This window comes from Pteropus medius, unplaced genomic scaffold (genome assembly GCF_902729225.1).
Source record: "Pteropus medius unplaced genomic scaffold, Ma_sr-lr_union100, whole genome shotgun sequence".
NCBI lineage: Eukaryota > Metazoa > Chordata > Mammalia > Chiroptera > Pteropodidae > Pteropus > Pteropus medius.
In genome coordinates this window covers 18,991,409-19,016,251 of record NW_024340849.1, presented here as the reverse complement: position 1 = coordinate 19,016,251, position 24,843 = coordinate 18,991,409, and the positions used below count along the sequence as shown (strand labels likewise).

The window sequence follows — 24,843 nt, the reverse complement described above, 5'->3', positions numbered from 1 at the left end:
TATGCTTAATTAAGAACATCTTTTCAAAAAAAAAAAAAATCACAGGAAGCAAACACTATTATTTAGTTTTCCTATTCTTTTACTTAAGAAAAATTCTATGTAGAAAAGCTGACTTGAGAATACTAATAAAATAAGCGGAATCCACAGAACAAATTATTATAATTTTTAGTCATCCTTTTTATCAGAAATAAGTCATTCCTCACTTATCACCATTAAAGATAAATAATTTTGTAACTATCTGGGCGATATTATTTTTTGACATAAAGTTCATTACAAAATGCTTTGTAAGGATTGTAGTAAATGACTTGGACAGTAACTATAGAAGCGATGAAACAATCTTAATAACTTTCACAGGGTCAACTTATTAGAAGAGTCACGATTGGGACAGATGAGTAACAGTTTTATTTTTTAAGCACCATAGCAGATTCTCTTTTCAGGAAATTTTATGAATCACCAATTTCTGACTATGCCAAAGAAAATAATTCTATCAAAATCAATGGCAGAAATTTAAAGATAAAGTCACACAGATTAATGTTTCCTTTTCAATGGAAAAGTATCGACATTTTCCAGAGCTGGCCTTGCAGCTTGCCGTTCCCTGGGTCACTGGAAACCATGATTTGGAGAACTGGGCTAAGGATGCCTTGGGAAGAAAAAAAACATGGAAGTAGGAACACCAGTTAGTTGGCTCTGGTAACAGATGGTGTGAGATGCAGAGAAGCAAAATGGGACAGTGGCAATGAGGAGGGACAGGAGAGACTTGGGAAATGAGAATTCACAGAACTTACAGCGTAATGTAGATACTTCTGGGTTAAAGGGAGGATGCTGGCTAGTCATATTTCCATGGGTAGAAATACACGAGGTGGGAAGATGTGCAAGGGCACAGGGGCTGTGACTGTGAACTTGCCGAGTGCCGGTTCCTGTGGGGCTCTGAGGTGGGGCCATTCCACAGCAGGTGGGCACACGAGAGTGGCACTCAGGAATCTGCTCTGGAGATAGAGAACTGATGGAGAAATAAAAGGCACTTGGGGTGGGGACAGGGTGAGACTCCCAGAAGAAGAAAGGGGGAAGTTTCTTTTAAGTAAGTCAATATTAAGAAGCTATGAAAAAATTCTTAAAATTTCAGTTAACGTACCATATTTCTCCTTAAACAATTAACAACGGTGAAAGTATTCTAAAATGTGAATATAAAATAAAGGCTTTAAATATCATTTAGTGTGAAACTAGTTATCCACTTTAATTCCTATGATTTATCAAGTGTCTTAATTGAATGAAATGAAAAATTCAATTAATGTCAGAAACTTATATTATTCCATAGTTTCCTATTTATACTAAAAGAGGAGTTATCTTCTACTCAATTCCCCTTGTAAAAGCATGACCTAATTTTTAAACACTAGATATGGTAAAATTTTTAATCTTCAAATTACAGATTTGCTAAATCGCTAAATAGAAAAAAAGAGGGAACTTGGAAACTTCACATTATCAAGTATGATGACATAGGGCGGTGTGGCAGGGGTATGAGAACCTGCAAGGACCTGGATGAATGCTGACCCATCAGGATGACATCCGAGTTGCTCGCTAGGAAGTAAAATGGGAGCCAGGAACATGTCCTGCTGTGCACGCACACAGTGAGAACTTTGAGCCGTGGCTTCGAACTCAGCTCCCAGAGGGCACACTAACTTTATATATTTCCTTCCAAACCCTAAAGGAGAAATAAGCAACTTAGGATTTCAGGGCCTGCTCTTTACGTTTCTGTTTGTGCGGGGCAGTCCGAAAAAGCTAATTACCTGGTATTGCCTTTCCCAGACTTCACGGAATACCAGTAAGAAGAGGATGTTTAGAGTGACATTAATACTATTTACTCTGAACAGCCAAGTTGTTTAATTATATAGACAGATTTATCCAAAGAGTATATATTCCCACACAGGATATTACGCAAATATTTTAGAAGGCTATGTCAAATAACGTTTGATTGAAAAATATTTTATTTGGCTGAAAGTCAATTACTATGCCATGGGCTTCTAGATCTTAATGTTTACTTGCCCAAAATTGGAAAAATACTTCTACAAATTTGGCTTTGTTCTATAATGCAAGGGAAACTTCAAAACTTTTTGGTTTCTCTTCTTCAGTTGACATTAGCTGGTTAATTTCTCACAAGTAATGGGCGTTGTGCCCCTCTTAACAACCCAAAAGGTGGTTGGAAAGAACTCAGAATTTTCCTAACGTTTAACTTATATTTTAAGAAAGAACAGATCAGTAAGCATACACTATTCTACACATTATTCATAAAGAGCTTACTAAAACAGCATTTCCAGTTTGAAACAACCTCTTTTACATCAATCTTGCATACAAAGCTATTACTACATACCCGAAAATTATTTTATCAGTATATATTAGTGAACCACCCAAAAGACTATAATGTGCTGTCATGTGGTATAAAACAAATATTATTCAACACACAGCTTGCATTTTCAATCAACTTTAGATACAACAGTATTCTGTGAATTAAACTCTAGAGGTTTAAGTGATTCGTTTTATTATAAACACTCAATCCAAAAAGATGATTAAAATAATTGAGATAAGGCTTGATTACAAACAGCCTTTTTTTTCTAGTAACATCTGTGGTAATAATGTGCCATCATTTAAACCAACTAAGGATGACTAACCATCTGTGAATAAATATAATTTTAGTTTCTTTTCTAGTTCTGGGGGTGGCTTTCTTTCTTTTTTAACTGAATCATCCATCCTCTATCATCTGTCCCTCTTGCAACCATAGAGTGAGATGGTAAGTTGGCATCAGGAGTACAGTTCCTTACTATGTATCAGAACAAAATTAAATGGCCCACTTAAGGGATTTATCCATGACCTTGGTCTCAATAGGATCTTGCTCTAAATAAGAGTTAACTGGCCTGGGACCTCTCACAGACCAATTAATCTCTCTTTTTATTTAGCCATAATCCTGAAAAACAAAAAACTATATTTTCATTTATATGTTACTATCTCAAATAGAGAGGACATTTCTTTCTGAACACAGTATAATAAATGAAGAACATATTAACATTCAAACATATAGCTGTACACTGTTAATTGATTTTGTTTTAAGGTAAGTAGTATAATGTACTACAAAATTAACTTGCAGTACCTGCTATGGTACATGGAAGGGCTCTTGGGCCAGAGGCATTCAATAAAGGAATTAGAAAATAAAGTCTGGGATTGGGGTAAGTAGAAAAAATGGACTAAGGACACAATTAGTGAGAGATAAGCCAAAAGAAAGGAGCTTAGGTTTATCATAGGGTAGAGAGAGACATAAAAGAAGAAAAGTACTTGGGTATGACAGCAGAGTGAAGAAGCATTCGCTCCATGGAAGAGAAAGGACATGGGGAAAGGACTGGCGAGTGGAAGGGTTAGTGCCTAGGTTAGGTCTTGTTTCCTAAATACATTTATTAACAAAAGAAAAGAGAAGGAAAAGAAAGGAAAAAGAAAAAAAGGAATTAGGGCTCACTGGAGAAGTGGTTGATTCCAGGGCTGCGGTAGGAAAAATATCCCAGAGTCTGGAGCATCTGGAAGCACCAAAAAGTAAAGAAGTACAGAAAACAAGATGGAGGCATGTCAAAGACATCAAAGGACACAGAAACCAACCCGGAGAAGCTCCCATTAGCCAAAGCTAGAACAATCTGAGCAACAAAACAGATGATAGTATTGAATAATAATCTACAGAATAAAATGCAAATTATCATTAGGTAAATACCACAGTAGTAATTGTGTAAGTAAGAGCCACTGATGGATGAGAAAGTCAGTAGGCAAAAGTCTGAGAAACAGGATATTGGCAAAGTCTTGCTCCCATCTGGCAATCATCAGTTTGTTCTCTGTATCTATGAGTCTGTTTCTGTTTTGTTTGCTTATTTTGTTCTTTAAATTCCACATATAAATGGGATCATATGGTGTCTGTCTCTGGCTGACATTCCACTTAGCATAATATCCTCTAGGTCCATCCATGATGTTGCAAATGGTAAGGTTTAATTTTTTATGGCCGAGTAATATTCCATTGTGTGTGTGTGTGTGTGTGTGTGTGTGTGTGTGTGTGTGTGTGTGTGTGTGTGTGTGTACACCACATCTTCTATTATAGTCCTCCTGATGGGCACTTAGGTTGCTTCCATTATCTTGGCTATTGCAAATAGCACTGCAGAAGAGATAAGAGCTGCATCCAAGATGGAGCCTATTTGCACCCCTGCCAAGTGGCCATTAGCCTATTCCCCTAACATCTCTATCTAGTGAGAATGAATGCATCACTTCCCAAAAGTTGCCTATTCCATCTCTAAATAATTCCAAAAATCTGTTAGAAAGTTCTTCCTTATATGGGACTGAAATGCAGGTCCTTGTATGTAGCTTCTACCCATTGGTCCTACTCTTCAGACCACAAGGAACATGTCCAAATTTGCTTCATAAACAATTCTTCCAGTATTTGAAGACAAGTCTCTTCTGCTCGAATCTTGTCTTCTTAAGGCTAATAAGAAGAGTGTGATTTTTCTCTAATCACTCCCTGTGTTCTTTCATAATTCTGGTGATTCTCTGAAAGTTTTCCAGATTGTCTTATGGTGTGGCATCTGAAAGTCTGCTCTGAATTGTTTAGCACAGACAGCATACTGACCCACAAGCACTGATGAGCCACATGGCATTAAGCGCAGCTGAGCCAGGCTTCTAACCGTGACAGACTCGGACAACCAACATCTCACAGTTCTCTAAGCAGTCTGTCAGGACCTATGTTCTAGCCACCATTCCTTGGAACTCTTGTAATCAGTGCAGACTGCTACGGTCTCCTAAGAGGCCTAAGTGCTCTCCTCTGCCTACCAGACAATTTCTTGGACTAATTCTATTGGCACTTCCACCTTACCACTGTGGTCCAATAAAGCAATCATCTTCTAACCGGCATCTCTTTCAATGTCTCCCTATAGTGTAGTGTAGTGTCAACACAGCAGCCAGAATGATCCCATTAAAATATAAACCACATCGTGACACTTCTCTTCTCAAAATTTTGCACTGGCTCCCCATTTCACTGCACCGCCTCACCCCCCGTCATCTTTGTTCACCTCCTACAACTCTCCCCCTTGTTCACGCAGCTCTAGCCCCTTTGGTCTCCCTGTTATTTCTTCAACATGCCAGGCATCCTCCTGGCTTAAGACCTTTTCAGTAGTTGCTCTTGCTGCTTGGGACTCTCTGAATCAGCATGGTTAACTCTCTCACCTTCTTTTTTATCTTTGCTAAGTGTTGCTCAGCCCATTCTTTGTAATTCTACAACTTTCTCCCACCACACCCTCACTCCTGAACCCCTTAACCTGCTGTTTTTTATTCTGCAGAGCACTTATCACTCTTCAGTACATTAGATCATTGTTATTATATTACGCTCACTGTTCATTGTCGGCCTCCTCCTGCTAGACTGTGAGCCCTGTGAGGGCAGGGACCTTTGATCACTGATGTGCCCAAGATTTACTGTTGATGGAACCTTGTGGCAAGCTTAAACCTAACACGTCCTGTGTCCTCATCATCGCTGGTCACTGCTCAAATGTAAGCCCCTCCAGGCGGCACCTTCTCCAGTACTTTTGTCCCCATACTGCTTTGTGCTCTCTCCCCTGGTCCAACATCCTGGTCTTCCCTTGCTTCCATACCCACAGTGCCTTTCTGAACCCCTATTTCATGGCTATTAAGTATCCCTACCTTCTCAGTCCCCGTGCTGAATTTTCCCTCATACTTCGACTGAGATCTGGCTCTTCTCTCAGGACTCCAGCTCCCCTGGAGCCTTTGGAAATTGAGGCTACTTATTCTTTGTTCCCTGGCTATCGCCCCTCTTATCATCTACTCTTAAGCAAAATCCCTGCTCCTGTGAGGCTGGTACCAGCTTCCTCTCCCCCGTGTAGCTGCCACCTACTGACTTCTAGGCCGCTTTCCCATTTACTGCACCATTCGGCTCAGTCTTTCTCTCCACCTCATGGCTTATCATCCTGACTGACTATAAGGTCCATGTGAATGACCTTGGCTTCTAGTTCATTAACCGGCATAATCATACTGCCTTTCATTCACACCCGTATCACTTCAGTCTCCCATGGCCAAACCCAGACCATGTTATCACTGAGATCTGATCTACTTTTGACATCTTCAGCCTCAATATAATGCTCTCAAGCCACAATCTCCATTGCTTCTACTATGCCAGTTCTTTGATGTCATTAAAATCCCCCTTCCCCAAGCTCTTCTGTGTGATCCTTTTCTTACAGCCAAGCTCCTGATAGTTCTACTTCTTTCTCGACTTAGCTTAGATGCCAAGATCCATCACTTCCTGTGAACTGCCACTCTAATCTTTATGGATTTTTGTACTGGTTCATATGGCATAATTTAAATAAATCTGAAACAGAGCAAAAACCTCCTAAAAATATACTTAATGTGAGAATGGAAATAATATGAATTCCCTACATTTAAAGAATTTTCAGGAATAAAACTGGAGCGTCTGGTTAACTGTGATTAGTTTTTGTGCTGTTGCCACATGGTGGTGCCATTTTAGCTGATAAACAGAACCACCTGCCGTCTTTGCTCAGCACTGCGAGAGCCTCCCGCTGTTGATGTGGAGCTTCTGTAAGTGGTTATGATGACTAATGTGCTGTTGTTTTACAAACTCTGTTATTATAACTGAAAATATTTTCATGTCCTATAACAATATCTCTCAAGCGTTCATTAAGCAGTGGTTCTAGTGATAGTGTTGAAAAACACAGCCCCCCAAACAGTAACTTTGGAACAGAAGTTAGTTGTGATAAAACACTACAAAGAAGGCCAAACATCCCCTATGACTAAGTTGTTAATTTAGGATTGAGCACTTTAAAACATTTAGAAGGTAATGTAGGAAAAAATTTAAATGGAGTATTAAAGTAAAAATATGCTACACTGCTGTATATTCATGCATCCCCGAATCTGTGACATTTACATTTTTTCCTATGGAAAAATTAGTCTTAAAGTATGAGTTTTATATCAGGAGATCACTTCAAGAACACATCCAAAATACAAAATCTAAATGCTTTCTTAAAATACAGTATTTCCCCAAACCTCTTTCACAAAATGCTTCTCTTTCCATAGAATACCCAAGCATACCGCAAATAGTGTGCTGGCTATGAGCGTGGGCTTTGGAGCCGGAGTGCCTGGATGTGAATCTCCCAGTTTTCTAGCTGTATGGCTTTGGGTAAGTTACTTACCTTTTCTGTGCATCGGTTTCCTCATCTGGAAAATCAGGATGATAATGCGACCTACCTTAAAAGGCTGCTGTGAAGGTCAAGTGAGTTAATATATGTAATACACCTAGAACCCCACACAGCACTGAGTGAATGCTATGTGTCAGCCATTGCTGTAGTTATCATCACCACCTCTGCCTTCCCATCGACTCCTGATGATACTTACAAGGACGAATTTATTTCACCGGGTAAAAAAGTAAGATGCTCCTTTATATAAATTACTCATCTAGTATATATAGTGGTTATTCATAGGATATGCAGTGATATGAAAATATTAGTTCTTTTGCTATTTACTTTTGGGAGAATTGTGAGAACACTTCTTCACCACGGTATCAATGTACAGCAGAGTAGGCAATATTTAAAGAGCCTTTTCCAGCACAAGTACTGGGTAAGTGGTATGATTCTGAAGAGGGCCTACTCAGACACTAATATTTACATCAAATTATCCAACAGTACGTGTTCGTTTGCCAATCTTACCTTCAGCCTGTCTTTGGGCAATGCAACAACTCCTTGCTTGATGATTTCCAGGACCCGTTCCACTGAGAGCTCAGCTCCAGCTTGTAGCAACCTTGAGCTAAAGAAGGTGATCACCTGGAATGCAAAGCATTATTTTTTTAAACAAGTAGATGTATGAGACAAATTTTCAGTAGATGCCTTTCTCACATAGTAGGCAAACTGTCATGATTCCACTTCTTACAGTGACCTGGCTTTTAATTCACTAGCCCTCCTAAGTGCAATCCTCGCTGTAAAGGGTTTGAAGGCTGAATCAGAGCCAATCTCTGAATATTCTGGGCTGCTTATCCATTCTGTGATAATGGATAAGTAGGCTCCTGAATTCTGCTCTTTCTTGTGCTGCCTTACCTTGCATTTATATTTCATTTAGAGAGCAGCACCCATCAGAAGGTAGGAAGAGAAAGCTAAAGCTTAAGACCTTTCAGTATCAAGGCTTAATAGTAACTCTTTAAAAAAAAAAGGCTTAATAACAATTTGAAGCTAATGGCTAAAATGATGTTTGGGGTATTATTTATTAATTTAATTTTCCCACAACACTTTTATTCCTGGTCACCAGGAACAATCAACAGCAAACTGTAATTACTTTGTCTCATGTCACGGCACAGCCTGAACTATGCAGCAAGATGCCAACACATAGCATTCTGGAAATAATATTGTCCTTTAATATTTGTCACAAAACACTAAAAGAATGTCATACTTTAACAAATCATTTAAAAATCACAGTTTTAATAAATCAAGATGACTGTAGATCTTTTTATTCAAGAGGATAACTTAAATGTTTATAGTCATAAATGCAAAAATATAAAAACATGCTTTTAAAACAAACTTGACTAGTTCCATTTTTATTTTATATTAAGTTACTAACAATTATTTGCAAACATTTTTATAAATTTTCATTTAAGATTACTCTCCTAAATATTTCGTTCAGGAGTACTATTTTTTGCTAATCATTCCAGTGTAAAGTAAAGAGGCCCGGTGGAGCCAGGATCTTAATGAGTCTGTGCCTTGAGAGACAGCGGCAATGAGTGAAAATAAAGGCAGCTGATGGCTGGGTACATGGTGGTTGAGTCGGGATAAATAATTTATCTCAGGCAATCTGCTGGCACCAGCCCCTTTTCAAGCTGTTTATTTTGTCCACGACAGGTTGGTTTTCCAGCATATGCCTATGGATCTTGTTTTTTCCCAAGTCAGATTTTAAGCTCTTCTGGGAAATTCTGGGATAAAATTCTGTTCTGAGTTTAGACACAGCGTGTACTCAAATTGATTTTTTTTTAAATTGATTTTTATAATATAGTGATTAAGTCTTTGAAGACAGACACAATACAGATAGAAAACATACTGAAATAATTAAATTAAAATTTATTTAAAAATACACAACAACAAAGATGCAAATTAAATATTTTTCTCATATAAATATCTTTACTGGTTTTACACATTGTTTTTCTGAGAAAAAAAATTTGGTTAACCATATGAAATGCCATTTTTTTAGGTAAAAAAAAAATGGTTGAATGTTGGCAATTTCATATGGTTTAGCCTAATATCTGTACATAAAGCTCTCTTCTTTGACCAAAAAATATTTAAAGACTAGGAATATATCTGTTAAAAACACATTCTAAGAAATGAAAAATGCTAATAGAAAAGTAGGTAAATCTTACAGATGTTTGAGGCTTATAGAATGTTTTTTCCCCCTTCTAATATTTACTAACCACAGATATTTTCACTATTGGATGATTTTTGGCTTATAGCAGTAGATAACGCAGACAAAGGAATAGCTCTCAATGGTGGCTGATCATCGAAAGTAGCCAGGAATCTTTGTGAAAATACTGATCCCCAGGCCTGGCCAGAGACCTTCTACACCAGTCTCTCTATGTGATTTTGACCATTAGCCAGAATACAGACCAGCAGTCTCCAAATTTATTTTTGACTATATACACCTACAAGCAAAAAAGTGAGGATGTACTTCCAATATATGTCCCATTTATTTATAAATTATGCTATATACTGCAACATTAATGATTTACATGTTATGAAATGTACATAAAAATTTAAATAAAGAAAAAATAACTAGATTTTAATTGTAGACACAAAATACTTTTTGTACTCAAAATATTATCATTAAAAATAATCTGGATAATTAGCTATTATATGTCTTGCTAATCACAAAGGCTTCACATGATCATCAGAAAACATAATAACACTTACAGTAAGATGCACTGTTTATGTAAATCCATAATGCAAACAGCGTTCTTGATAATTTTTATGGATCCATTTCTTGTGAGAGTAGACTGATTCATTACTGTTTTTACCTTGTAATGTAGCACTTTTATTCTAGGAGAGGGATGTCAGCTTTGCCATTTTATTTTCATCACGTATTAAATACATATTATATCTGAATACTTATATTATTGTTTTGCCATCAATTTGCGGTTCCTTTGCAGGAATCATGCAAATTGTGCTTATTTTGTGAGGGTTTATTTAGTTAGATCTAGATAGTAAAACCATGAACACATAAAATACAATAAACCTCAAATGAATGAAAGGTAAGCTCTCCAAGCTGAAGCACTCCTATTTCCTCCTTCAGGATACCTGGAGTACTGTGGCTGACCCAGAGACCCTGGCTGCTGGTCCATGCCAATATAAAGAATTAGTAAAAAGAAATCTGTTTACTTTTAGTCAATAAATAAAAGCTCTAACATTTTCTTCCCATACCCCTATGGATTGTCAGTTAACACCTCTGGGGTATGTGTATTATCCACTTTGGAGATCACTGATTGAGATAACAAAATACATATAGTCAAAGCTAAGTGGAATGGACAGTAGTCAAATATTCAGACACAACAAACCAACATAGGAGAGAGTACTTACATGTCACATCATCAAAGAACAAAGTAATGCAAAATAATGCAATGATCACTCTGTGGCTTAAACAGACTTGCCTCTAAGCCGCAAACACTCCCATTCCCATGGGAGCTGCAGAGTAGGCAAGAGACTCAATTTCTAAGTAAATATTCTTTTCTTGAACTGTATCTTATCTGTATGTTGTAAAGCTGACATTCTAATGTTTTTGCATTCAAACTCCCACTACTTTAAAACAATGCTAAAATTACCAATTCCAGAAAAGAAATATAATTTATATGTCAAAAAGAAAGTGAACGAACATCTATTGCACGTTTATCATGGGCCATTGGGAGCTACGTATACTATTTATTTAATTCTCACAACAATCCTATGAAGCTGATAAAATCTGTCCTGCAGATGAGTCAACAGGATCAGAGAGAGAGAGGCTTGGCCAGGGTTAGCCAAGTAAGTGGCAGGAGTCAGACTGGAACCCGGATGTTTCTTCTTACTTTATTATCTCCAGCAATTCTATGTAACAAAGGCTTAGTTTTTTTTAATAGAAAACATTTGAGGTGAAAGGTGTTAAGCTGTTTAGCTGAAAATTTCCTTTGGAGTCAGGATGCAACACTAGCAAAGAATGTGAAACTAGTAAAAAAAAAAAAATCTGTATTCAAAGATAGAAACATGTATTTCCTAATACTAGGTTAGAATTTTGCACACAATAGTAAATTTAGTGATGATGATGATAACAGGCTTTTATCAACTTCCACAGTAACCATTAAAACTATTTAGATCAACTTTTTTTCCCTCTGAATATGTCTGCATATTCAGCCAATAATAGCCAATAATAGAAAAAAAATTAAAGTTAAAACCTTAGCTAAAATTAGAATGAATGATATGTTAGTGTAATTCAAAGGCAACCTTTCAACGGAAGGCACTTTTTCACAGTGGGTGTTTTATAACTTTCCTCCACCTACCATATTTGGCTGCAATTCATTAAATCTAAGTATAGCACATTACCTTCAATTTGGCTATTAGTTTTGAACAATAATTGTTCAATGTCATGGTCTGATTAATCAGCTGCACTCTTTGAGTAATGTTAAAATCACATTTAACCACCTATCATGAAAGTGAATGATCACCAGAACACAGATTTATAGAAATGAGAAGCTTTTCCGGGGGACATGAGGGTGACAAAAGAGTAAGTGTATGTTAGACAGGCAAACATTCTTGCTTGTCAAATGGCCACCCTGCCATTATTATTAGGTATATTTCAATATCTTCAAATGAAAAAGGTGCCCTATCTACCACATAGAAAATAATTATAATACATGTGAAAGTAGTCTGTTAAGAATAAAATTTATACAATGTTACTATTGCCAATAATCTATACAATTGATAATATTTCTTTGTAGTTACATGTCTATATTTTCTGATTTTATGCCTCTTATAGGTGAATAATTTGTAAGAACTGAGTTTGGTTGCAAAGGTCATCTCACCAAACCAGACAGGACTAGCAAGTGAAATCTACAATTCCAGGAAAGCCTGAAAGTTAAAACCTACATGATCACCACTAGTTGAATACATTACTAAAAATGCATGTACTTTTATGTGAATTTATGCATAATTGATCTCTTTCAAAAATTTATATTAGTTTATTATTTTCAAAAAAATTAAACTTAGTACTAGATTGAGGAAGTTTTCATAGTTTGCATAGGTTTTTTTTTTTTTTAATCATGAAAAAATAATGAATTTTGACAAACGCTTTTTCTGCATACACTAAGGTGATTTTATGGTTTTTCTTTGCTGATGTGGTGAATTACATTGATTAGTTTTTGAATGTTGAACCAGCCTGAATTCCTGGGATGTGTGCTAACTGATAATTTGATAGATTGCTAAATTTGATTTGCTAATATTTTGTTGAGGATTTTTGTGCCTCTGTCCATGAGTGATACTGATTTATAACTTTCTTTTCTTGTAATGTCTTTGTATAGTATTGACATTAAGTTAATAATGTCTTCATAAAATGAGTTGGAAAGTATGTCTTTTTATTCTATTATACAGAGAAGTTTATATTAAAATAGTATTATTTCTTTCTTAAAAGTTTGGCAGAATTCAAGGGTAAAGCCATGTAGGCCTGGAGTTTTCTCTATTGGAAAATTTTTAAGTACTAATTCAGTATAAAGACATAGAACTACTTAGAAAATGTTTCTTTCTTAGTAAGCTTTGTGTTTAATTTATTCTTCTCTTTCCATTTTTTTTTGGGGGGGGCAGATGGTACCAAATTACTATATTTGAAGGAATGATACAAGGAAAGAACTTAAGTAGATGTTTTGGTAAAACCTACAGAAAAGGTAACTTCAACATGCACTCACTACCTTGGTGACCAAGGAAGTCACCTCTGTGGCTACAGGAAGCCAGCCTAAGGCTTAGCTCTCGTTACCACAGTCTCCCAGGGTGTGCTTGTTAAAGAGATACCCTGCCCTGCCAGATTCGGGAGCCCCCATCTTGCATAAATTGGTTATGTGGTCACCGAATTGTCTGACGAATTTCACCCGTTCATCCAGGTAATGAATCTCAATGAAGTCACGCAAATGGGGGTCGTTTTTGTCAGTGGCCAGTTTGTGCAGTTCTAGTAGTCAGTGATTCACACTTTCTTCCGAGTGTAATGTACACATCATTTCATTCAACCCATTCTTCCCATTGTGAGAGTCTGGTTTCTTGACATCCTGAAGGAAGATTGAGCCACTTTGTTGACTTTGCAGCTTCATCAGTTTCTCAGCATGTTTCTTCTCCTCATAAGCTTGGTAAAGAAAATATTTGGCAAAATTCTTCGAAGCCACATAATCACAGTCCCAGTAGAAAGACATGGACAGGTAAATGCGGTGGCATGGAGCTCCAGGCTGATCTGGGTGTTGATGGCCTCCATTTCCTGGTTGTAGTTCTGACTAATGGTATTTTTCTAGTTTCTTAATGTGGAATCTTATCATTGATTTAAGACCTATTTTCTTTTCTAACAGAAGAATTTAATTCTGTAAATTTCCCTCAAAGCTTTAGCTGTGTCCCACAAATTTTGATATATTGCATTTTCATTTTTGCTCACTTTTTAAAAATGTCTATTTCCCTTGCGACTTCCTCCCTTTGACCTGTAAGTGTATTGTTTAATCTCCAAATATTTGGGGGTATTTTCCAGACATCTTTCTTATTGATTTCTAGTTTAATTTCATTGTGGTCGAAGAACATACTGTATATGACTTCAAGTCTTTTAAATTTGTTGAGGTTTTATGGCCCCAAGCATGGAATATCTCAGTGAATGTTCTACATGTACTAATGCTGGGTGGAATGTTTTCTAAACGTCAATTAAATCAAGTTGGTTGGTAGTACTGTTTTAGTCTTCTGTACTGTTACTAATTTTCTGTCTACTTTCTGTATCAGCTACTAAGAAAGAAGTATCGACTTCTTCAGTTATAATTATGAGTTTGTCTATTTCTCCTTGCAATTCCATCAGTTTTTGCTTCATGTATTTTGAACCTTTGTTAGGTGCATCCACATTTGGGATTGTAATGTCTTCTTGATGAATTTACCTCTTCATCATTTTATGGTATCGCTCTTTATCTCTGGCAATATTCCCTGTTCCGAAGTCTACTTTACTATTATCACTCCAGCTTTCTTCTTATAAGCACCTGTACGGTAAAACTTCTTTCATTCTTTTATTTTTAATCTATCTATGTTTTTGAAGTGAGTTGCTTATAGACAGTACATAGTCAGATCTTACTTGTTATCCAATTTGAAAATATTTTCATTGAGGCATTTGATGTAATTATTGACGTGGCTGAATTTAAATCTACCATATTGCTCGTTGTTTTCTATTTGTTCACTATTATTTATTCTGCTTTTCTTGCCTGCCTTTGGATTGCGTATAATTTATGGGTCTATTTTATCTAGTTATATCTCTACTTCTTCTGTGTGATTCGCCTAGAGTTTATAATATACATCTTTATTTAACAGTCTACCTTCAAATAAAATCATACCATTTCACATTGTCAAGAACTGTGAAGAGTCTGAAATTTTACTCTACTTGCAAGTTAACAAGTTAGTCACAGTTTCATGGATTCTGGAAGAAGATGGAGATTTCTGGGTCACTTATGAAGGATGGTCACAGCAATAGCGCTAACATTTTTGCACTGGTTCCCCAAACCCCAATTTGCACAATGGTGATTTGAAGAGGGCCAGATGACCTTTGCACATGCAGTAGAACTCTGAGCTTAGGGACCCAAATCTTCTCTAATGGTCAGTAAACATACCTATCTTTCACTCCAGAGGGAGACAGGGACATGTCCGCAGCCTATCCTTACGTTCTCTTTGCTTGGAACACTTTGACCTTAGATACCTACTTGGCTCACTCTCTACCTTCGTCAAGTCTTAGCTCAAATAAATATATTTCTGGCCTTTACTATACTACATAACTATTATTGTTCACTGCCTCTGTTCTCTACTTATACTCAGGCTTAAAATTCTTCCATGTCCTCGCTCATTTGCTGTGGTAATTCTGTTTTGTCCTGCTGCCTAATTCAGCCAGATCATGTCATCTTGGGAGTTAGACGGGAGGGATATGTACCAGTGGATAATAGAAATTTGGCCACTTGAAAAACACACGTCTAACTCTTTCTGCAGAAGTTAAAAGTGCTCCAAGGTTAGTCACGGCTGTCTCTGATAGTCAACATTGCTGAATGTCTTAATGAAAAATATCAACTCTCAACTCCCTGTCAGCTAAAAATAAAAGTAGATTCATAGTCTCCTCTACCAATACTTTTCAAGGTTAACTTCATGAAAGAAGAAATAGTAAAGGCTTGCTTAAGCCAAAATTTCAGGGGCATTTAGGGGAGGAAAGGGGAAGGTAAAGTGCTGAAAGAGGCAAAAAGTAGAGATGTTATTTATATCTTTATCATGGCATTTAAAAAAAATATGTAAACGTTTACAATGTTTTGAATGAATTTCCAGTGTGCCCAGCACTATTTTGCATGGCAGTATTCAACAAAAAGTTGTTGGAAAGCCTGCTCATGTAAAATCTTACTTAGGTTTATTCAAGTGAATGTTGAAAACATGGAGTTATTAATGAGAAGACCTGGATTCAAGGCCTGATTGAGTGACTTACTAGCTAAATGACCTTGAGCCAATGATTTTTTTCCTCTCGAGCCCTGCTTTGCTTTGCTCGAATCTCACTCGAAAGGATGGTTTAAGGGTCAAATAAGATCATGGATGCGTAAATAACTCACAATGATAAAGCCCTATGCAAATATGTAATCATTATCTAAGACAATGACTCTTAGGCTTGGATTTGTGTTAAATTCACCTGGGAAACCTTCTCTTAGCATCTTGGTTTTCTTATCTCAGATAATGGTTAAATATATTTTAGGATATCCGTAATACAGAGATTAAAATGTGAGATTTTCAAAGAATTGATGATACTACAGAAAAATGCTAATGATCTAATTGTTAAGTAAAAATGGAAGAATACAGAACTGTACAAAATAAAGTATGACCTCGATTCTATTAAATATATACGTGTGTGTATGTGTATACGTATGTCTATGTATCTAAGACATACACACACATATGGAATGCGACAACTGTTATAGCAGAATAGATGGCAAATACAGTTAATGTTGAAGAGACTTTAACTATTATAGTTTTTATCGAGGTCTGTTAAACTTTCTCTACTTTGATATTTAAAAAAGAACCATAATAAACATCTCCATTTACACTTACCAGGTCAATATTTTGCATTATATCCTGAAATGAAGGATGAGTTTGAAACTGTTCAAAGAGATCCCGTTTGTATAGCAGTGCATACACTAAGTTTGGATTGTGGTGAAGAGAATTTGTCAGGCAGGAATTGATGATCTCTAACATCATTCGAATCACTTCTTCGATGACATTTAGGTCTTGTGCCTGATAAAGAAAATCCCCACACAGAGTCAGTGTTTTTCTCCTTGACACAGAATTAACTAGAATGAGAGCAACTGCTTCAAAATTGTAACAGCACTGGAAAGATCATGCAGAAGAACTCTTCAAGACTATTTTTATCAAGACTCTTTAGAATTAGGTTATCAGTTACTAAAAAATCTGAGGGGAAAAATTTTAAACTTAGTATGGTGACAAATAGGAATTTCATGTAATAAATTATAAACTCGCCAACCCAGAAGGAAATTTGGAGCTTACTAAGCCCCTCATTTAATAGATCCTTATTTGTATCCTCATCACTGTGTCACCCTAAATCATTAGACTTTCATAATGTACAGTGGTAGTAAGGTCTTACCAATTCCAAGAAAAGTGCCTAATTCAGAATGTGGCCTCATTTTTCTGCACTGTCATTTCAATCTTTACATTTACAGACAAAAAGCCTATTGTTTTGTTTCTGTTTTCTCAAAGTCGATTGTCTTTGGGAATCCAAACATAGTTATATGACAGCAAAACTCAAAGTAAGTAATCAACAAATCTCTTGAAGAAAGAGCTAAAATACATGTAAATACAATTGACTTTCCTTCTCTTCTTGAATTTTGTAAATTATGTTTGCCAGTTGAAGTGAAAATTATAACACTGTCTGATGGGGTTCTCAATGTGATCCTCTGTGATAATGCCCAGTTTAGAATTTATTCTGCTTATTGACTTTTCAAGTTTAATGACTATATTTTTCATTTTAAGTTTTCTAATTAACTAGTATTGTCACAGTCATATTCTTATTTCATTTCTCCCTGTTTTTATTTCACAATTATTTATTCTTCTTTAAATACTATTCCTTCATTTATCTTTGAGGATACTAAAAATACTTCGAGTATTTTCAAAATTATTCTTTTAATTTTCAATTCTGTTCAGATAAATTGACCGTAATCATGATCATGACTATACTGGCTGTCTTTCATAATCATGATCATGACTACATTGGCTGTCTTTCTTAGTATTAAGTTACATTTCAGCATGTATTTTGGAGTTTTGGTTACGCAGCCTTATTTAATGTGGATTAGTCCCCCAAATCTAAGGGTTATGCAGTGGCTTCCTAGAGTCTGAAACTAGGTTATCAAGGCAGGTGTATCACAACTGCTTTGTGATGAAACTGCAGAGAGGAAGGAGAGGGTCTGTCACCAACAGTTATCAGTTTGGCTCAAAATCCCATTGTAAGGTTGGTTCTGCATCCTTCCACTTCCTTAGACATAAAACTTAAAAGCATATATTAACACCTTGATTCAGCCTCTTTTCAATAAAAGATCTATCCAGCTCCCAGTTTCTAGCAGGGGACCTGGCACTAGGATGGTGCCTCTCACCTCGGCACATTTAGTGATGCACCCTGTAGGAGCTGAGCTTGCAGCCACTCCTGTGCCCTTCCAGACCTGAAGCTCTGCAGGTTCACTGCTCCAGACCCTGCTCTGAGAAATGTCTTATCTCATTTTGGGGTATGGCTATGTGTTTTGAATGTTCTCTTGTTATAGTTCATCGATTATTTTTGTTTTCAGAGCAAAGAGAAGAGATTAGCCTTCAAATTGAGAACTGACAACATAATCTTGACCAGAGTTCTCTCAATTAGGTTTTCATCTCACTATGGTACTTAAATTAGTAGAGGAAAAAGAGACTTCAAGTTTAGAGAATCTCTCTCAAAGTCATTTAAGAGCAAATCAGTGAGACTGTATGACTACAAGTCAAAATATTAGCTTTCTGCAGAATTTTATGTCCATAAATATTTCATATCCCCACTTATATTAAGTGTTAGGTCCTAACACGTTAAAATTAAATTTAAAAAATGAATTACCTGTTGATAGCTTACAATTTCTGCTTTCAAACACATTAATAGTTTTTCTCAACGTTTTAATGCGTAATTTGCTGAAACAGACAGGGTAAATACCCAACTCTCAAATAGGCTCCTGCTCATTTAAACTCAAACTAAACTATTGATCATTTGTTTTATTCCCAAGTCAGGTAAAGTATAAACTGAAAACACTACATCAATAAGCATATTCCACATTAATTTTCACTTTGCATCAATCAATCTGACTGAAGGCTCTTTAAGAGTTATACTAACTCTCTTATATTTAAAGGAGTTACTGGATATTTTATTTATAAATTAAATGACGATTGCTTCTTGGCCTTTTGGCTAAGATTAAGTGTAGTATCTGTTCTTATCAGTTTAATATAAATTAAATGACTATATAAAGTTTCTTGCATTATTTGCATCAACTGAAAATATAATGTGAGAAGTTATAACAAAGACATTTTATGCAAAATCACATTTTGTTGGACTGTCATACTTGAAAGCATCTTATATATTTTAATGTTGTAGAACCATTAGGAAAAAAAAGCGAAAGGAGAGCCTCTTCAATAAATGGTGCTGGGAAAACCGGAAAGCCACCTGCCAAAGAATGACACTAGACTGTTGTCTATCACCACACATCAAAATTAACTCAAAATGGATTAAAGACCTGAATATAAGACATGAAACAATAAAATGCATAGAAGAAAACATAGGCACTAAACTCAAGGACCTTGGACTTAAAGAAGATTCTATGAATTTGAACTCAAAGGCAAGGGAAGTAAAAGCAAAAATAAATGAATAGGACTACATCAAACTAAAAAGCTTCTACTCAGAAGAGTAGAAGAGCAAAAGAAACCGTCAACAAGGCAAAGAGACAACCATCTAAATGCGAAAATATATTTGCAAGCAACATCTCTGATAAGGGCCTAATATCCAAAATATACAAAGAACTCATATAACTCGATAACGACAAAAAAACCCAAACGATCCAATCAAAACATGGGCAGAGGACCTGAACTGACACTTCTCCCTAGAGGATATACAAATGACCAACAAATATTTGAAAAGATGCTCAACATCGCTAGCTATTAGGGAAATGCAAATCAAAACCACAATGATACCATCTCATACCTGTTAGAATAGCTATAACCAACAGGACGAGTAATAACAAATGTTGAAGAGGATGCAGAGAAAAAGGAACCCTCATACACTGCTCGTGAGACTGAAAATTGGTACAGCCACTATGGAAATCAGTATGGAGGTTCCTCAAAAAACTAAGCATTGATCTACCATATGATCCAGCAATCCCTCTAGTGGGTATTTACCCCGAAGACTCAAAAATCCATATCTAAAAAGATATTTACACACCGATGTTCATAGCAGCATATTCACAGTGGCCAGGACATGGAAGCAACCGAAGTGTCCTACGATAGATAATTAGTTAAAGAAGCTATGGTAAATATTTACAATGGAATACTACTCAGCCATAAGAAGAGATGAAATACTGCCATTTGTGACAACATGGATGGACCTCGAGATAATCATGCTAAGTGAAATAAGCCAGATGGAAAAAGTTGAAAATCATATGATATCACTTATATGCGGGATATAAACCTAAAAGCAACAAATGAGCAGGACAGAGACTCATGGACATGGACAATAGACCAGTGGTTACTAGAGGAGAGGGGGAAAGGGGGAGATAGATGGGGTAAAGGAGATCAAATATGTGAAGATAGAAAGAAATCTAACTATGGGAGGTGAACACACAGTGTAAATATATATATATATATATGTCTTACTGTTAAAGTATACAGATGAAACGCATTGGATTTCATTAACCAATGTCATCATAAAAACAAACAAACAAACAAACAAATTAATTAATTGATGATAAAAAAAGTGAGAAATTAAACATACTTTAGAAATTAAAAACAAGTTAACTTAAACCGTAGTGGGTTATAATTTAACATGTAACATTTTAAATAATTTAGGTTATTAAAATTTCAATATGAAGACCTCTTCCCAGCCCCAGCCCAACTATCCTGTTTATGAGAGAACGCCAATTTCCTTCCTGGTTATATCCAAGGGCGAAATTCAAAATAACAACTAGTAGGTCAAAAGATTTAACAACTGCTAAATGGATGTGGGTTGTACACAATGAGCAGCCCTACCATCTTGCCCCTCTTGGGTGTCAGTCACCATTATTCCCACAAGTACTTTCAAAGAGATTATTTCTTGAGGTTTCCTTGAATTCAAGTATCCACACTGTTTTTTTTTTATGTCCCTGAAACTGTACCAATAATTTCTACATACATTATTTTATTCAATTCAGCCATCCTTTAGCTTAATACAGAGCAATTCAGTTATTATCTTTCCAGTTAGAAAGCTTAGAATTTAATCAAAGAATTATAAAATCATAAAACATACTCAGAAGTTATGCGAGATACTCCCAACACTTGATTTAATGTTACAATCCCTTCTATGATATTCATTTCAAGTGGTCAAACTTAACCTTGAACTCAGAAACTGAAAGAGTCCTGGTTCATTTTTTTGTGTAGTTATAGAAAGTTGATGCAGCTCAGAAGTCCATCACATTAGCACTCCTACTCATTGGTCTGTTCTATGCCATTGTCACAGCTATTACCTTGTCTTTAATCCATCAGAAACTTCAACTGTCCCTCAATATAACCTGATTTTAAAGCCTTATCCTATTCACGTTCTGTTTGGACTGTTTTGATCACAGATGTAATTCTGTATATTTAGTTACTGCTATTAAGATACATAATAAATATATAAGTACATAAATGTATACTTAAATCCCAGCAACTAATTCATTTCCATTTTCAAGTGGCAGCAGCTCTCTGCTAACCACACTTTAATCATCTTTTAAAGAACAGCTAGTATTCCTACTGCTTGTTTCCTAGAAACCATGCTCTTATGGATCCTTCCATTTGTGTTGGGAGATCAATTGCAGATTCAAGGCACCAAACAGGTCATGAAATAATCATGGGCCAGAGGGGTAAACTGTGTACAAGGAGATTCTGATTTACTAGAAATAAAGTAGCGAACTTCTGGCTAATTCTAATTTCTAAGGCAAACTATCTCAATAATTATAACTTACAAGTTAACTAAACCTTCAAGTTGCTACCATGACCAGATTCTGGTGCAAGTAACTATTACGTATGGCAATAAACAAATGAAATCCTTTGTTTCATTTTTTAAAAGGCATTATTGGGTAATAATCACCTCTTGTAAAGAAAAATGAAAAATTAGCATGAATTTGATTAGAGTTTCTTTAAAATTACAGAGTCATTCAAATCTTAGTATTTAAACAGACCTAAACGGTTATCTAATCTAATCACTATTTGGGTGTCAGAATTTCAAATGGCATTTAAAGAAGGTTGCTATTTTTTTATTTTTTTTATGAAGATTAAATGAGATGGTATTTATAAAGCCCTTAAACAGTGTGTGTAACACATGTGAGGTCCCATTTGACTTTTTTTTTTTAATACAAAGACATTAAAGCATTTTAAAGGAGAAAAATTATTCTAATTTTAGACATTACAAAAAAGAACAAAAGATAAATGACTTTCCAAAGTTGATAACTTAATGCAATTACTATAACTACAAAGAACTTAGAAGTCACATTTCTTAGTCTTAAATATAAACCCCAAATTCTACTTCTATTAATTTACAAAACTGGTCCTTTAGAGCAGGAGTCCCCAACTCCTGGGGAAGTGGACCGGTACTGATCCGTGGTCTGTTAGGAAGCAGACAGCATAGCAGGTGAGTGACGGGCAAGCTGTATTCGCAGCTGCTCCCAGCACGAGCATCACCGCCTCAGCTCCACCTCAGATCATCAGGCATTAGATTCTCATAGGAGCACCAGTCCCTGGTGCCGTTGTTTCAGAGGACAGAGTATAGAAAAATTGACTTACATTTATGGGATAATATAAAGTTTTATCAAAAGACATGCTTTAAAAAACTAACCATGTTCCCTCTGTGCTGTGTCAAAATTAGCTTTGTCAGAAATAAAACCTGATGGCTCACTGGTAGAGAAGCAAACTATGTGGAGAATATTGTGCCTTCTTCATTCATAGTATTTTATTTTTAGTACTTGCAGCTTCCATTCCAGGAATGGATCCCAGATCAAACAGACTTTAGTTAAAAATAATAATTAAAAAAAAAAACCCACTTATTTTATTGCAGAAAATTTCAAATGTAAAAACAAGGACATTGAGAAAATGGTCCTGTTTTCAGATGTTTCTGATGGTTTCTGTATATGTTGGTAATGAACCCTGAACAAGTTCTGTGCTAAGCAGTGATTTCATGTCAAAGGGACAAGTTGGCAGTTGTGGGAGTATCTTACCCTGTCAACAGCATTCACGGTTGCCTCATTATATAAACTTCCTTTTCCCTTTTAAGAGGGAATTTATACAGTTAAATAGTTTCAAATCATTTATTTTTAGTTTCCTTAAGAGAAGCATATGTATCTTGTTTGTATTAGTTTTGGGGGGATTCCAAGAGAGTTGTCTAAATTTCCTGCATTTTCAGCAGAAAATAAAACCTTCAACAAAATTAATGGGACTTTGCCAAAGTGGGGAGGAAAGGGGAGGAAATGCACAGGCAAGCCTCTTTTTAAAGTTAATGTGCAAATGGCCTTCAAAGCCAATCCTTTGGTGATAGACCCTTGTTATCTTTATGCTGTTAATTCACTGGCGCACACACTGAAAAGCTTTGTGACTATGTTATTTCTAGCCAGCACTGGATTTGCCCCAAAATATCAGGCTTCTGATAGCAAGAACTAGCTTTATATTACATGCAAAATCACAGCTGAAGAATAAATCCTGTGACCAGATGAGACAATGTGTAACCTTAATGATGTGGGGGGAGGCGGAAGGGGGAGGAGCAGAAGGCAGAGTTATTCCCGCTGTTCTTGTGCGGGGATGTAAAACGATGTAGTCTTTGTCTTCGTTCCTCGGACAGGGTTTGAATGTGGCCCTCAAGCCTAAAGTAGAACCCTGGGAAGTCTGTTATTTAAAACATGCTTACTGGTGGCAAGAAAGCAAGGTGATGGTGGCTGCTAGGGGTCATTGGCTAACTTTACATGTTTTTCCATACCTGGAAAAAAGCCAGAGAACTCACAAAAAAGGAATGTTCTCATTGAAATGCAACTAAGTTGCAGCCCCTTGGCAATCACATTACCTTAGCGGGTTAGGCACATCGAGCAGAAAGTGGGGTGCAGAGGAGTGCACCTCTCATTGCCCCGGGCCCTCTTACTGGCCAAAGAGAATAAGCAAACGCCTGAGCTTGGAGTTTCTCATTTTGTTTTTAAATTTTAATGTTTGCCTTAAGAATTAGTGTTCATTTCCATTCTTCAAAATACATTGGTGTTTTATTATAAAAAGAAATACGCTTCCATCTCCTAGAAAAAAGTAATATCTGAGTAATATACTTCTCTAGGAAGGTGTATATTTTTTTTGTGTGATGGCTTTGACAGGCTACTGATTGCTTTCCCTCACCCCAACTGGAGACACAAGAATCTCAGTTCTAGTTCCAGCTCTGCCAATCACCAGCTACGTGACCTTTGGTAAGTCACTTATTCTGAGATGCTGTTTTTTCTATGCAAAAATAAGTGCTTATGAGATTTTAAAAATGTCTTCCTACTCTTGAGTCTCACCTTCCATAAAGAATGCAGAAAATACTAAATTTAGAAAACAAATTTTATTAGAGTAACTGAAAATGTGACTAATGGAGAAAAATCTTTAGGGTGACTTCAAACTTCAGTAAAATTCAGAATTTCCTTTAGATTACCCCAGCACCTTAAAGAATCACTGTTAGTTTAGAAGGGGAAAAACCCCCAACCTTTGAGAGTAAAAATGTATAAGGCTAAGTTTGAAAATAATCATTCTCTAAACCAAAGAACCTACAAGTTCTTTTACAACTTGTTATTTCCACTGTTTCTTAATTATCTTTGATACTGTTAATGCACAGAAGGGAAATGATCTCCAAACTTCCATGTCATGGATTTTCATGTGAACTTTAGAGACCTATGATGCTATGATGCTTGGTACCCTTTTTCCATTCTTTCTGGGGAAGAAGAGTCAGTGGTGCTATGAGAGACAGTGAAGAATCACATACAGGGGAGCTATAGCCCTGAAGTTAAAAAAAAAAAAAAAAGGAAAAGGAGAGTAGCTGCAAGCCAGAAGAGAGAAGCCCTAGATTGGGTTCTAGTCCCAGTTTTGCCATGGACTGGACAAGTCACTTTCTGGGTCTCAGTTCCTGCAAATGTAAAATAAAAGGGCTCTCTGGGGGCGATGCAGGGAAGCAGTGTCAGGGACCCAGACTGGCTTCTGCTTAAGATGTAGAAAGCTGCAAAGAATGCCTCTCCTGTACTAACAACGAGGAAAAGCCAGATAAGGT

At 36.3% G+C, this 24,843-nt stretch overlaps 1 protein-coding gene and 1 pseudogene across 8 annotated transcripts in view; one reads left to right on the top strand and one right to left on the bottom strand.

The window, feature by feature from the left end:
• DYM (dymeclin) overlaps window positions 1–24,843 on the bottom strand; it is a 261,966-nt gene that overhangs the window by 37,537 nt on the left and 199,586 nt on the right. For all 8 annotated transcript variants that reach the window (XM_039841985.1, XM_039841986.1, XM_039841987.1 and 5 more), the window contains 2 exons: window positions 16,386–16,568; window positions 7,743–7,856 (listed from right to left, as the gene is read on the bottom strand). In XM_039841985.1, the coding sequence (XP_039697919.1) occupies window positions 7,743–7,856; window positions 16,386–16,568 (297 nt within the window). The remainder of the gene's footprint in view (window positions 1–7,742; window positions 7,857–16,385; window positions 16,569–24,843) is intronic.
• Window positions 18,743–18,847, top strand: LOC120591395 (uncharacterized; annotated as a pseudogene).